The 14,996-nt window shown below is 35.0% G+C and overlaps 2 protein-coding genes across 2 annotated transcripts; one reads left to right on the forward strand and one right to left on the reverse strand.

The window, feature by feature from the left end:
• Window positions 1-2,530: 2,530 nt before the first annotated feature.
• On the forward strand, window positions 2,531-6,600 carry LOC102595453 (transcription factor bHLH143-like). The gene is made up of 4 exons (XM_006351680.2): window positions 2,531-2,590; window positions 3,624-4,246; window positions 4,373-4,517; window positions 4,612-6,600. The coding sequence occupies exon 4, from the start codon at window positions 4,629-4,631 to the stop codon at window positions 5,715-5,717; it is 1,089 nt and encodes a 362-aa protein (XP_006351742.1). The 5' UTR covers window positions 2,531-2,590; window positions 3,624-4,246; window positions 4,373-4,517; window positions 4,612-4,628; the 3' UTR covers window positions 5,718-6,600.
• Window positions 6,601-8,822: 2,222 nt separating this feature from the next.
• LOC102595778 (root phototropism protein 3-like) lies at window positions 8,823-12,003 on the reverse strand. The gene is made up of 4 exons (XM_006351681.2): window positions 11,532-12,003; window positions 11,371-11,440; window positions 10,001-11,254; window positions 8,823-9,623 (listed from the first exon to the last, which is right to left on the reverse strand). The coding sequence occupies exons 1-4, from the start codon at window positions 11,642-11,644 to the stop codon at window positions 9,081-9,083; spliced, it is 1,980 nt and encodes a 659-aa protein (XP_006351743.1). The 5' UTR covers window positions 11,645-12,003; the 3' UTR covers window positions 8,823-9,080.
• Window positions 12,004-14,996: the final 2,993 nt, after the last annotated feature.

Raw genomic sequence — 14,996 nt, forward strand, 5'->3', positions numbered from 1 at the left:
TAACTAATGTTTCTTCACAAAAATTGACAGCTTAAAAGAATTGGTGGAAATTCAATTTGACAAACTAGGAGGAAAAAATGGGAATGGAAATATGTGAAATTGTCTCTGAGGTGGTGTACCCTTGTGTCTTGCCAGTTGTTCCCTTCTTCTTTAAGGGTATGCTGGGTGGGATTTTATTTAACAACAATAAGATGTACACTATAGGAGGGACAATCCCAGCTCTTATGCCGGGTTTCCTTGGTCTATCTGTTGAGAATCAAAAGATCTCTAATTATCTGTGAGGCAACTCTTGATGTTCACGATGGTCTGAGGAATTTTCCAGTTTGTAGCTGGTGCTTGTCAACTTGATTAGCTTCTGTCAGGCAGTGTTTGATAACTATGTCATACTGTAATACCAGGTTCTTAATCCGATTCACTGATTGTGTCATTTTGCAAGGAATGCCAGCCTTGCCATTCATTAGCTATGATGTATCTTATCCCTTTGCTTGATGCACCATTCTAGTCCATACGACATTGCCTGGAGTTTGAATGATCATTTGAGCAAATCTGGAATGACCTCGTTAGTTTGCTTTAGGCCACAATTAGATGAGGTGATAATTTAAGAAATAATAGTGTTTTGACGAGTCTAGTGACAGGATTAACTGCTTTAAGAGTTCATTTGTCTCCATAGTATATCATGAAAACTTTGATTCCTAGTGTGGCACAGAAGAAGCCCCACCAACTTTGAGCCAGTTGATTGTGGCCAAGTAGGTGCTCCCACAATCTCATTTGAACACCATGAGGGCCTACCACATCAATCATTAGCTATCATCAGTACCCCTCAAGGGCTCTCCACAGTAAGATACTCATCTTGATTTGTTACATACTTTGCTGTCAAACCAACCACCCTCTTTTTTTTTTTTTTTTAATCTCTCAATTACCATTTAGAGATCAAATTGGTCTGTCTGGTAAGCAGCCTTCAGTCATGTTAATTTGGTAATGTCTCACAACTCTACACATCTCTTCTTTTGTGTCACTACTGCCAACCTCCATTGTTGCAATGTCTAAATAAATCAGCAAGAAACTAACAAATCCCTTTAATTGATGCTAGTGGTTGCTTTGTGTCTTGAAAAGTGTAGACCTAAATTTACTCTTATGATTATTCATTATTTGAAAATTTACTTAATTATATGGAGTGGTTGTCGATTATTATAAAGTATTATAAACCAACCCCCCTTTTTTTTTTTTTTTTTAATCTCTCAATTACCATTTAGAGATCAAATTGGTCTGTCTGGTAAGCAGCCTTCAGTCATGTTAATTTGGTAATGTCTCACAACTCTACACATCTCTTCTTTTGTGTCACTACTGCCAACCTCCATTGTTGCAATGTCTAAATAAATCAGCAAGAAACTAACAAATCCCTTTAATTGATGCTAGTGGTTGCTTTGTGTCTTGAAAAGTGTAGACCTAAATTTACTCTTATGATTATTCATTATTTGAAAATTTACTTAATTATATGGAGTGGTTGTCGATTATTATAAAGTATTATTGAATCTAATATAATATAGGGAGTGGTTGAACCTGCTTTGGCTGAAAGTCCTATTTCACACCATGGTGTTAATCATTTTATTTTCTCTTTTGGAGTCATGTGGAGTAGTAATTAAGCTTTTCAAATTACAATTATGCTTTCTGCTTAACTTTCTAATGATGTTTAATGGACCTTAAACACCCATTGCCTCCTAAAGTCGCGGCCTGAGTCCTTAAAAGTTTATCAATACTGGCATGATCCTCATAAATATCAAGGGCACGAGAGACTAAATTAAGTGTGCGTTTGATCATGTTCCATTGTAAAATTCAAAAAAATACACGAGGGACTAAATTAAGTGTGGGTTTGACCATGTTTCATTGTAAAATTCGAAAAAATAATAATTTTTTCAAGTGAAAATGACATTTTAAAATAAACTATACTACTTGAATATATAAGCGATAATTTTTTTGGTCTAATAATTTTATTTTATGTAATTTAAGAAATTAAGTTATGCAATTTGGTTGAATATAATCATTGCTAATAATTATACTTGATCGCAAAATCATCATTTTTGTTGATTTTGTTGCACGTTTATGAAGAAGGGTTTAATAACAGTTGTTTAGTACTCAATTCGTTCATTTTATGTGAGACCATTGGTTTGAATCTTGAGTTCAAAATACTAGTGTTTCTTAACCATTTAACTTATTTCTAAAATATATTTTCATTTTTACTTATCACTTTTGATATAACAAAAACAGTCTATGTTTTACCCCTAACATTAAATACTATTCTCCATATCATTTTTCAAAACCGATACTAGACACTAATTAGTAGGAATTATATGGTAAAATACTTATATCAATAATTGTTTTATTAATGGGTGTGTCAACTCAAACATCAACAAAAAAAAAAAAAAAAAAAACCATGAAAGGATACCATTGTATTTATGATTGTAATGAAGGGTAAAGTTGTCATTGGAACGTATATATAATGCTATCCTACCCAAATTACATCACTTCTTCTTTCACCTGCTCTTCTTCTACTTTCAAACAATAATCACTTCACATTTTGCCTCTCTTCATTGTAAGTTTTTCAATACCATTTTTTTCTTAGTTTACACACTGTTTATGTTTCTTTAACATAATCATGATAATTTAAATGATAAGCACTTTGATTTATCTGGTTTGGTGAAAGTTAATGTTCTTTGGGATATCTTTTATCTAATCTTGGAAAGCCCCTTCTTATCAGTTTTTCATCTTTAGGTTTTCTTGATGTTTTTTTTTTCTGAATTCTTGATTTTATCTCCATGTGTGTTTTTTCTTGATGTTTGCATCACTTCTTTCATCTTCTACCTGTTTACATTCTGCCTTTGCTTCTCTCTCTCTCTGTCTCTGCATACTGCTTGCTGGTTTACACTTGTCTTGGATCTCTTCATTGTACGTTTTTCACTAGAATTTTTTACTATGCACACTGTTTATGTTCTTGATACTTAAATTATAAGCCCTTTGATTTATCTGGTTTGGTTATGATCTGTGGGATATCTTTTTGTCTAATCTTGGAAAATCCCGCATCATTTTTTCATGTTTAGGTTTTCTTGATGTTTTTTTCTGAATTCTTGATTTCATCTCCTTGTGTGTGTGTTTTTGCCTCTTCAAAAGATTTTCAGAAGCATTTGTTTGATGGGGTTTTCTTGCAAGATTTGGCCTTAAACTTATGGTTTTACTATTGAGAACACCAGTTTTGCTTCTTTTTATCAATTTTATATTTATTGCAAAGGATATCTGGATTTAGTTTGGGTTTTAGTGTTTAAGTTCATGAGAACTCATAGAGAGCTGTATAATGTCATGATGTAGGAGCCTGATTTGATTAGGTTATTGAGGTTGATTGTGCCTAGGTTACTCCACATCCCTTCAATTCCTTTTAGCCTTTTTTTTTGAATTTTATTCATATGAAATGGAATAAGAGATAGGTTTCAGGTATGTTGTGTGGGTAAAAAACCGTCGCTGTCTGGTAACTCACAATCTTTTTTCTCTTAAGGATTTTGGTGATATTACATTGCAAACTGTTTAGTTGTTCTGGTTCAGGACTTTGATGCATATGCTGCCAAATGTTTCAGGTGCACTAACTTCCTATTGACAACATACCACGACTGCGAAAACTTCTGTAGCGTAAAGAAGTAACAATATGCGGTGGCTGAGCCTGTCAATTGATGTGCTTTGTTGCGTCATCCCCTTGAACTTGTATTGCAGGGTGATCCTTTAAGTCATTTCTCCTATTAAACCAGATTTCTCTTTTCCCTCACCATTCTCTTCATCTGCCTATCAACTGTAACCAGTTAATTTTGTCTTTTTTCTTGATAAATCTATAGGATTAGCTGAAAGATAGACAATTGCTAATCAAATTAAGTCCTCTTAGTCCAGATTTTGATTCGTTTGCACTTTGTCACTGTGCTCATTATTGGTCTTTCAGATTGCTTTTTTCATACTGCAATTTCCTCAAGCTTCTCCTTTGTTGTAGTCTCCATTTTCCTCCGAAAGCTAGTACCTATTATTCTTGGGCTTCAGATATTGTCTTTTGGCATAGATTTTGAATATCATTGGAAGGTTGAAAGTAGTTATGGTGTGCCAAGCCGCAAGCCAAACAAGATTTCGGGCCTTAAAGCATGAGAATGGAATCACGGGGAGAGCAACAATTAGAGTTAGGGTTATAGCATGCTTTCAACCATTGCAGAATTGCCAGGTTCGTTCTATATTATTGCCTCACTTATGGATAATTACTGTGATATTTAACTGTTGTTTCTCAGTTGTGGGCTTCTATGATGTAATTGAAAAGCTGCCAAACTTACAGTCTGTTTTTGCTTACCAGGCTGAATACTTCCGTCAGTTGTTGAAGCCTGTGACGTAGATTCTCTGAGTTCACGCCTTTGTTTTAAATCCAGCTTTATAGTAATTTCTTGTTATTTGCGTCCTTAAAGTAAATTAAGGTGGAATTTGTACAATCCATATCACTGGTATGCATCTAGTCTTTCTGCTGCTATTTCTGTTAAACTTCTGTTGCATTTTGCCTATGGATTTCCATCTAATTTCTTACATTATGCATGTTAGGTTTCTCTTCTGTCTAGATGGTTACAACCAGCAAGCTCCAATATTACCAGCAGGATCCTGCATGGACTTCACCAAATTTGAATTATGCCACTACACTCTTGCAACCTGAACATCACCTTGGTGTTCCATCTCTGTATACCCCTGCCATATGTGCTGCAAATGCAGTTTCTCCTAGGCGTTCAAGCTTTGTCCCTTGTTTGCCTAATTCCAAGGACGCCCGTCACAATGGAGTCAATTGGCTGCCAAACTTAGTTCCCACCAAAAATGAGTATCCAAGTGATACTAAACGCTTTCTTCCTCACTTGATTGGGTTTAAGTCCCCACCAACTGATGCATCTACAAGTTCTCAGAAGAGGTTTCTCATTTGTGATCAATCTGGGAATCAAACTAGATTCTTCTTTAGTCAAGGTCGTCCTGCTGAGAATGAAATTATTACACCGAAAGAAGTGTTTGGTGCTTATGGTTTGCATCAAAATGAGAACCTGAATGTTGTAGTAGAGCAGAGATCTCATGTGAAGCCCATTATTGGAGAGAAATCGAATGAAAGTTATGTAAATGGTGAAGAAAGTAATACGCATGAAGATACAGATGACATCAATGCCTTGCTTTTCTCTTCTGATGACATTGAAGGCGACGAAGATGATGATGTTTATGGTGAGGATGATGAAGTAACTAGCACAGATCGCTCTCCTTGTGCAAAACAGGGGTGCTGCGGCTGCGGTGAGCATGAGCAACAGTCTGTGGAACTTACAGAAGAAGTTGCCAGTTCTGATGGCACATGCAAAAGGCTAAGATTGCTAGATGGTGGGTACAAGAAATCATCATACATAGGATCTAGATGGCCCAATGATGATGTGGAAGCAAGATGTGTGAGAGGCTCTCTTCCTTCTAGTGGGAAGGATAAGGATTCCAGTTTGAGCACTAGGGAAAGGAAAGTTAAAATTCGTGAAACCTTGAGGATTCTTGAGAGCTTGATTCCTGGGATAAAGAGTAAGGACCCGTTGTTGGTTATTGATGTAGCAATCAATTACTTGAAGTCTTTGAGGGGTAAAGCCGAAGCCTTAGTATCTGAGCTCCCTCAAGAGTATCCCCCAGCCTCTTGTTAAAGAACAGACTAGTATCCAACCCCTACAACAGTAGCATTATGGATTTTTAGGGGTATAGTTGCTTGGATAGTACAGAAAAGCCATATATCATTATTTGGTTGAAAGTAGTTAAATTGTGAAGCATTTACCATCCTCATCAGTCCTACAGTGCAACAAGTATTATTATCCACTAGAGGAAAAGATTTAGTGGGATTCTTTTGATCTTTTACTTGCAAGGGGTAGAACAAAAAGGGGAATGTTTTTGGTCGACGAGGAATGATTATTTTTAGCTTTTGTGGTTAAGAAAGTAGAATTTCAAAGTTCAAAAGATGAGTGCTGTAAATGAGGGGGGACCCTTTAAAATCTTGAGAAAACCATGGATTCTATGCATGCGCATTTGGTGATTTGGGGTCCCACCATCCACCCTATTATGTTTCTTGAATTGAATGACTGTATGATGGTTTTCTTTTTGTGGTTGGTTATGTCAGGGTCAGTTTGTGCGACTATTTCACTTGGTACTTGCTATCTCCCACCAGCACAGGGTCAGAGTGGCTTGCTATCTCCCACTGTTATAGGTCAGAATGAGTAGCTATGATGTTTTGATCTTTCTGTTGATTCCACAAAGGGCATTGGTGTTGAAGAAGGTGCATTGAAAAAGGGGCCCCTTATCATGAAAAGGGTGATGGAGAGACATGATCAAATCTTGTCTTAAAGTTAGGTTTGTTTCCACTTTGGATGGGTGAGTTGTAGTTGGAGACTTGTGAGTCTTTTCAGCGTGGTGTCTTTTTATGAGCCTGATGGACCCTTGTGTTTCATGCTATTATTGCTGTGTGTGTTGTCTTTATGCTTTTTCTACTTAAAATAATATACTAGTAATAAAATATAGTTTGTTTCGATATTTTTATTTTTGCGTCCTCTGTGTTCTTGTGATCCTTTTCATATTTGCTTGCACCTTTTGTTGAATGGATACTGATGTCTATGTTTGATTATTATGTGGTTATATATTTATAAACGTTAGAACTAATTACTGTTATCTTACTTGAAGTTGAAATCGTTGCCTGCTAAAAGAAGTTTACTGTTATCAAACGGAAAATGGGTTATTTTATTTCCGCAAGGAGAAAAATTAATGTTCTCTGAGATTAACTTCTATACATTGATGTTCTAAAAAGTTTGTATACCATCAGATTAAATTATATATAACTATTTATAATACTAAGTGGGTAATTTGAAAGTTAAGGCAAAGAATTATCTAATAAAGCAATTTAAATTGCATTTATGATGGGAAAAATTCATTATACTATTGAATATAAATGGATTTAATCATGTAAACTAAATCCTAGAGATTGTTTGGTACGCGAGATAGGATAGACAGGAATATCCTTAAGATTAGGCTATCTCACCTTCTATATGGGATTGAGCCCCACCATTTTTAGTTCAAATTGTTAGCTCTTGGGACTAATATTACCAAACGATCCCTAATTGTACTATGAAAAGGGCTACCATGCCAACATGCATAATCACAGCTCTTTTGAAAGTATTGCAAGCTATGATTCAGATATTGAAATTCAATGAAAAAGGTGTAAAAGTGTGCAATTGGTTATAATTTTCGTTTCTTCTTTAGAAAGAAATATATACATAAATGGTATACCTATTATTATTTTAGGACTTTGACACTAATATCACTTTTCTACCTACTTTAACCGAAGTTAATGGTCTAATCTCTAAAGCACATCCAGCAGGGGCAAACCTAATTATATTCAACCAAAGAGTAACTGCAAAAAGGAAAAAGAGATGGCGTGTCTAGCGACTTTTTATTACTAACAAAAACAAAAGATCCTCAACAAGGATAAGTACAAGCAACGGAGACTAGGGCCTTACCTTACTAATCCTAATGAGGAAAAGAAACTTTACTAATTAACAAGCATGATTGTAACATGTAATTTATTAAGGAAAAAAAGTGTTCCGATGTATAACAATTCTTGTGTTGGACAACACTCATCTTAGTTTAGCTTTGTGGTTACTATTCTACATTGTGGTTCATTCTTTATGCACTAGTTTTTGAAATTTCGCCTCACGTATCTTTAGGAGAATAGTAAAACTCCAAGAATGTGGTCTGTTAGCGAGTTAGTCTTTTGGAGCCATGTTTGTGAAAGGATCTGAACACCCAAATGCAATACATCGATAGTTCAAGATCATATAAACCCCTTTATATGTTCTTCTACACCGAACATCAAACTTTATATATGTCATAACTCATAAAGATCAATGAGGTTTGCATACCTTCAATAAGTGGAAGGTACAGAGATTCATTTAATGAATATCATCATTGGAAATTGAGGAATACAACATATATGTATTAATCACCAGTCAATGAACAACCTTGTTTGTTATCTAGTGAGTGTCATGGAGGAAGTAGTTCCCAAGATTTTGTCCTCTAATATTTCCATGTTATATGCATTTTGTACATAGAACAATGAAGGAGTCAATTCCTAACCAATTCTATTATATATTCAACGTGAAAGGCTTTCGATCCCATCTGTCTGAACTTTCAACTACTGGACAGACAAGTCCACCAAGATAGATGTACTAATCTTGTAGTCTTGGTACCTAAAGATGAAAAGTGAAAGAAGGAACAACTAGAAGAGACAGAGAGATATAGAGCTCTAAAACATTCGTTCCTGCTGTTATGTTTAACTTCTGGGATTTGTCAAGTTAAGTTGTTCCATTATCTCCTTGTTTCATTTGTTTGGAAGTTTAAAGTATCTACTTGCCATGTTATGTTGCCTTTTTATCTTTTTGGTTAAGACATGACTTGATTCAGAAAGCTATGCAATGCTTCTGATATTCCATTTCACCACAGTTTTCTAACCATTTAGTGGTAATCAAATATTTTCTTGAAAGTTAAGCAACCTCACTAAGTTTTTTGCTCTAATGAAGTACATCCTGTTGAGAGACCACATACAGTGCTGCATCTTATTCATTTAATTAATGACTTCTCGACTGACATTAAATACTACGTTAGTCTGTATTACGCTTGGTCAAATTGGTTTTTATATTCATGTAGTAATTCTTTACGGATAGTCACAGAATAATAATAAGTTAACTGCATGTCAGTGGTGGTATGCATACCAGCAAAACCAGTTTTACTGCACCTCCGAATGCAAATTTAAGATGGTACAATCATTACAGAGAAACCAGTCACCAGTAAACTAGAGAATCTATAATAAATTGTGCTATTATCACAATTTCTATCTACAATGAAAATGAAAGTCTTAACTACTCTTGTGATAGGAGAATCATGATAATCTTGAATATTAGGGAACACAGAATGACTTTGTGAGGTAATCTTGTAACCGGTAGTCTTCTATCATAGCCTTTTCCTTCTCAGGAAATGGAATTTCTCCACCTTCTAGGCTTTGTGGTCTGTTCAGCATTTGGGATATGACTACTGATGTCATGTGTTTCTACATTTGTCGTTTTTGTGAGCTTGCTCAACTTTTTCCAACCTGCAGTCCATGCTGAGGCTTGTTTTGGTTTTGCAATCTTATCGAACTGTCTCTGTAAGTTATCCATGTCATTTTGGAGTTCTACGTATTTAGTCTTCACAGTCTCTAGTTCAAACTTAAGAGTGTTGATGTCCTTCTTGGCTGCTGTCCATCCCTCTTGAAATGATTGTGGCGTTGCTTCAAGCAATGACTTATGGTGTGATACCAGGGGTTGATAATGAGATTCCCCTGCATCTTTGAGAGAGATATTGGCTATTGCATTGCTTATCTTCACCTGCTCAGAGAAGAGAACTTGCACCACGACTCGTAGTGGGAGCCTTTCGTTCTGAGCAGCGTGCATGCAAGCATCGACAGAGAGTTTCTGGCAATCCATCACCCTGCAAAGCCTCTTTCTTTCATGTTCTGAGAGTGTTGGATGGGCCTGTTATGTTGTATATCAGTGAGTTTCTGTTAAAAGGATAAGCATGTTGGGCTAGAATTCTATGATGCAGACAGTATAATTTCAATATTTGCAGATGATTTACTTCTATGTGATCAATTTGATCTTTAGGATATACAACATTCTAGAATTCTTAAGCATATGTCACTTTTACTTGAAAAATTATAATGTATAACTGTAAGTTTGTTTAGCTCCTAAGATATGTAAGCAGGCTAATATTGTTGGTTTTTGAAACAACGAGATTTCAGAACAGAAAGGCCAACTATATTCATGATAAATCAAAAACATCAGCAATGGCTTTAAGGATATCAATTAATGATGCACCCAACAATAAAATTGTCAGGATTATATTAAAATACCTTGAGATAGGAATCAATTGCTCGATAAAGTCCATCGTCACATGTTCTTGCTGAATCTGGCAAAGCCTCAGCCAAGACCTGAAACTTTGTCAAGGAAAGATTTCTATCTCTAGATACTTCTGTTAAGTAACTGTCAACGAGCCTTGCCACCCTCATCTTGGCATTTAGATTTGTACCCCTTTGACTTCCATCGTGCATATGTTTATCGGGGAATGAATATCTACTAGGACTTGAACTTTCTGTCTGCTCTTGAATTATGAAATGTTCCAAAAGCCTCTGCACGAGATCAATGTCATACATGGTTTCACTTTTATTGTAAGATGGTATGAGGAGATCAGCCAATGTAGCCTGCTCAAATTGCATGCCTACGCGTTTCTCCAGTTCTGTTATCAAAGCTGGAGCCACTTTAAGCATGTTTGCCATCCTCAATAGTCGAAGAAGGAAGCTACACGAAACACTGTCCTTCTGTTGTGGGAGTATGCTTATTAGGCTTTCAACAATCATCCTTTGATCTTTTGCCTGGACAGTTGGTATTTCTTCTCCTGATCCTGCTATTATCATATGGAGACCCCCTCTCCAACTACTGCTTCCATTACTATTACTGCTATTGCTGCCATCTTCCGCCAATCCGGATCCTTCTTTGATTAAACCTGGCAGCCATTTAGTTGCATACTGCATAATGGAAGCACCTATCAGTTCATGTCTCATTCCCTTTACCTTGATTGCAGTAATCACTCTCACAAAGTGATCAATCCTGAGAATCGTAACATCTTCAAACCACCAATCAGGAGGTACTTGGTGGTTTCTACTCGGACTAGAAACGCTTGCAGGCTTACCAGTATATTGCCATTTTATACCTTTTGGATTGGCACAAGCTTTCCATGCAATGGACTCACTACATCTTCTAACAATTTGTAGGTTTTCAGCCCATGGTGATAACTTTTCACAGCTCTTTAGCACCAGTATGGAATCTCTCCATGAAGATAAAACCACATAGCTGAGAAAAGCTTCAGTCTTGAATATAAGATTGCCTTCTTCCAAATCCTCAGTCATTTCAAGATACTCTGCTGCACATCTTAAGCCAGAAATATTGGTTGCACTTAGATCAATAGCAATACCATAACAGAACTTTGCTGCTAGCTCAAATGCCTCAGGTCCACCTGGTAACTCATTTAAAGATATCTTGCTCAATTCTGCATCCCTTGACTCATATATGATTCTGTTCATTTTCCCACTTCTAGAAAGCAAAGGATACTTTTTTTTTTTTTTATACATATTTAGTAGTGAAGTAAACAAAGAGAAACTAGTCAGTCATATTATTTTCCACAAGAATAAGATATGAGATAGAAATTTAAAGTGTTTTGAGTTACCTTGTGTAAATGGAAATTTACATCTTCAATTTGAACTAAAAGGTCACTTGGGATATCAGTTGCTACATACCTATTCAAAGAACACATAAGTTGAGGTATTCCAACAAGTCACCATATAATTGAACCATTTTAAAGAAGTAATACAAGTAGTTAGTACATACCAAGATTGTCCTTTTTGCTCAAAACTATCAGTCTTGACTCCATTCTTGCTGGTACTGTGAACTCCATTACCATAATCTCTTCCACTAACAGACTCATTTTCTGATTCCCACATGTTGTGAAGCTGAAAGACTAGAAAACAGAATTCACAGCAGAGAATTTTCTCAAGAAAACTCACAAGTCACACAGTCTCAAGAAAGTGACACTAAGTTGAAGGAAGGGAGCAGAGCAAGTAGAGAAGCTGGAGTGGTGAGGAAAAAAAAGGGAAAATCTCACATGGGGATGCTTGGAATTATCTCATACTTGTCGGCTTCTCAAAAGATTTTCAAGGCAACTTACAGGCTGTGCAGTAATGGTCACAGTACTATTCTGTGGATCAATTCATTGCTAATTCTCTTTTCCAATCATTGAATTATCAAAATTTCTCAATAGGTGTAAGTCTTAGGGAGGAGAAAAGGGGTTAATCCTCATATACTCATTAAGCTTTTTTAGTAAATTTGTTTGAATATCGAAACAGTCTATCTACCTTTTTTAAGTTGGGTAAGATCTGCGTATACACTATCTTTTTCAGACTTCACTTATAAGATTACACGGTATGGTATATGATGTCGTTGTTGCTGGTAAGTCTACTTAAACTTTTCCCACTTCTAAAATTGTGTTAACTAGTTGGAATGTCAAAAACATTCTTTCTCATGAGAGAAGGACTAATGAAGTTTTTATTTTTTACATGGAGTAGGTATAGTATTTTTATAAATGTAGACATCAAATTTATTCTCTAATGAAGGAGTATGGACCACTTTCTTCCTTTGAGTTCATGTGTGTAAATTATATTTTGGGTAATCTGGTAACTCTCATTTCTATCTTTCGTTTTCTTGTCCTTATTCTTTTGTTTGGCCATTTATATAAGAATAAAAGTTGGGTGTTGGCATGGAAACTTCTAGTGACTAGTGAAATATTCACTCCCATTCATAACATTACAGCCCGTCTTAAAATGTATACATAAAATTAATGGATATATAGTGATATTTCTAGTCCACTATGAAATCCTAGATTTGTCTTGCAAAATATTTTTGTGAGAAGTAGAATTTTCCATTTTCATTGCAACTTTGGCGTTTTTACCCTAGAGACACCCTCTGAAAAAAATTGAATGTGTAAAAGATTGCTTGTAATAAACAGATGTGTTTAAGTTCTCGGGGTACGTACCCAAAAGAGAAGAGAAACAAATAAAATGTCCTTCCTTGATGTTTTTATAATTTTATAGTAAAAGCAAATCTAAGCAATTATGACCAAGAGACACATGCCAATATTTTTTGGTAAAATCATAGGTTAGTGCTAAATATATGTAGGTGCAATTGGGATGTTGTACTCTAGACTCTAGTCCTCTTGATAAATGAAGAATAACAAATTATATGGGTCCTAGTATTTTTGTCCTTGAAATGACTGTAACAGTAAAAGTTAGTAGCCATTTTGGAATCATCATCAATTACTATTATATGAAAGAGAGATCTCCTAAGGGGCTCCATTGTCATATTCATCACCCATATGTCTCTTTAATTTACTCCTACTTTTTTTAATACATATAATTGTATGATCTATCAATTTTATATTTTAAGAAGATTTACTTATAGATAACGCACATGTATCATGTATGTTGGCCAAATTATACTCATCGAGGTCTTTTGATAATTACTCATTCCAAAAGATAAATGATAACTCAAAATTATTAAAAAGATGGTAGTTGCAATTGTAAGTAATTATTTTCTTGCTTTACATACTCATTCTTTTTCCATCTTTTAATTGTTGGGACAAAATAAATCCATAAGTTTCAATCAAGTTACAAACAGACGGTAAATAGGGATGGGAAGAGAAAAACATCAAAATCGACTTCAATCATTAAAAAGATATTTAGACTCAAACTGGTAGTATGAATTGATGAATTAATAGTTCCTTGTGAAGAAGGATGTCTCCATAATTAATTGTCATTTTCTCTGATAAGTAAGTCTCCTCTAATTTTAATATATTCTACTTGTCTTTAATTTAAGACGACAAAATTTAAAAAAATTATTTTTAAATTTCATGTCGAGTAAAAAAAAAAATAGAAACAGGAAAATACTATTTTATTATTAGAAGAAGTGAAAGAGGGCAAAATCCGCCTCCTCCTCATCATCAGAGTAATAAGAAAAAAGAAAATAATACCAAGGAAGTGAATAGTGGTGGAAATGGTGCCACGCCAAACTATTGAGGCTGCAAATATATAACAAATACTTTGCTGGATATTATCTCTTATGTCAAGTGAGGCGACATCAAGTAATACTTTCTACACACCAATTAAAGATGATATGGCGATAGAATTTCTAACGCAGTACTAGTTTTTCGTTCGATAGACACTTAAACTTACATAAAATTGAACAAATAAACACAAACATTCTATATGTCAGTTCACATGTGAAACACTTAAACTAATTTGTATTATGTAATATAAAACGTATGTCTACTTGTTCAATTTTATATAAATTTAAATACTAATCGGTTAAGGGTCAAATTTAGAAACCACGTTATATATTTCCTTTATTTTTCAAAGGCATAATACATAAACATGACCCTTAACTTGACATCAGTTGGCAACTATGACCTTTAACTTTCGATGTGCACAAGTAGGCACTTAAACTTATATAAAATTGAGCAAATGAACACATTCGTCCTACATGACACCCTACATGGCAAATTTGTGTCGTACATGTATTATGCCATGTAGGACACTTGAGTCTACTTGTTCAATTTTATACAAGTTTAAGTGACTACTTGTACACATTCAACATTCAAAGTTAGAGGGCATAGTTGTTCGTTGAAGCCAAGTTAAGGGTCATGTTTATGTATTATGTTTTTTTTCAAATCTAACTTTCAAATGAATGACATGGGTCCAACTAGGTCTTCCAACATATATTCATTGCCTATGCCCCACTTCGATATGGACACATTTCCCATTTTATTTGATCTATTTATTTTATATATATTTTTGGCTTTAGCTTATCTAAACTTTAATATTTGCTCTAGTAGTGGGGCTTTGATTGTTTCCCTAGTTGACATTTTCAACATCTGAAGGAACCTTGGAAAAGGAAAGTGAGGCCAAATCAGTGTCTTATGACATAAACTGTAATTTGACTGGCTTTGGTGTGAAAAAAAATGGACCAAATCTGAAGTTGTTTCCAGTTCTTGTTTGATATCTTCAAATAGAAATGCAAATAGTTGTCTTCCTACTAGTAGGCAGCAGGACAATATCTCCGTTAACGGAACCTGTGTATTGATAAAAAGTGCAGCACCTTGACATACATATTGGACCTCCAGATTAAAGAAGATGGATGATTTTGAATCCAAACACAGAGATAGGGGACTGTTTTAGGTATTTTCAAAGAGAAAAAGCCAAAACAGCTCCTTATCTTTGGGCAAAAACCCACAGTGAATCCTTG

The sequence above is a fragment of the Solanum tuberosum genome, unplaced genomic scaffold (assembly GCF_000226075.1).
Source record: "Solanum tuberosum cultivar DM 1-3 516 R44 unplaced genomic scaffold, SolTub_3.0 scf00136, whole genome shotgun sequence".
Lineage (NCBI taxonomy): Eukaryota > Viridiplantae > Streptophyta > Magnoliopsida > Solanales > Solanaceae > Solanum > Solanum tuberosum.

Coding starts and splice junctions, on each gene's coding strand:
- LOC102595778 (XM_006351681.2), bottom strand. CDS start 11,644: ATGTGGGAATCAGAAAATGAGTCTGTTAGTGGAAGAGATTATGGTAAT. Junction 11,441..11,531: donor GAGCAAAAAGGACAATCTTG/GTATGTACTAAC, acceptor TTCTTTGAATAG/GTATGTAGCAACTGATATCC. Junction 11,255..11,370: donor TAAATTTCCATTTACACAAG/GTAACTCAAAAC, acceptor AAAAAAAAAAAG/TATCCTTTGCTTTCTAGAAG.
- LOC102595453 (XM_006351680.2), top strand. CDS start 4,629: ATGGTTACAACCAGCAAGCTCCAATATTACCAGCAGGATCCTGCATGG.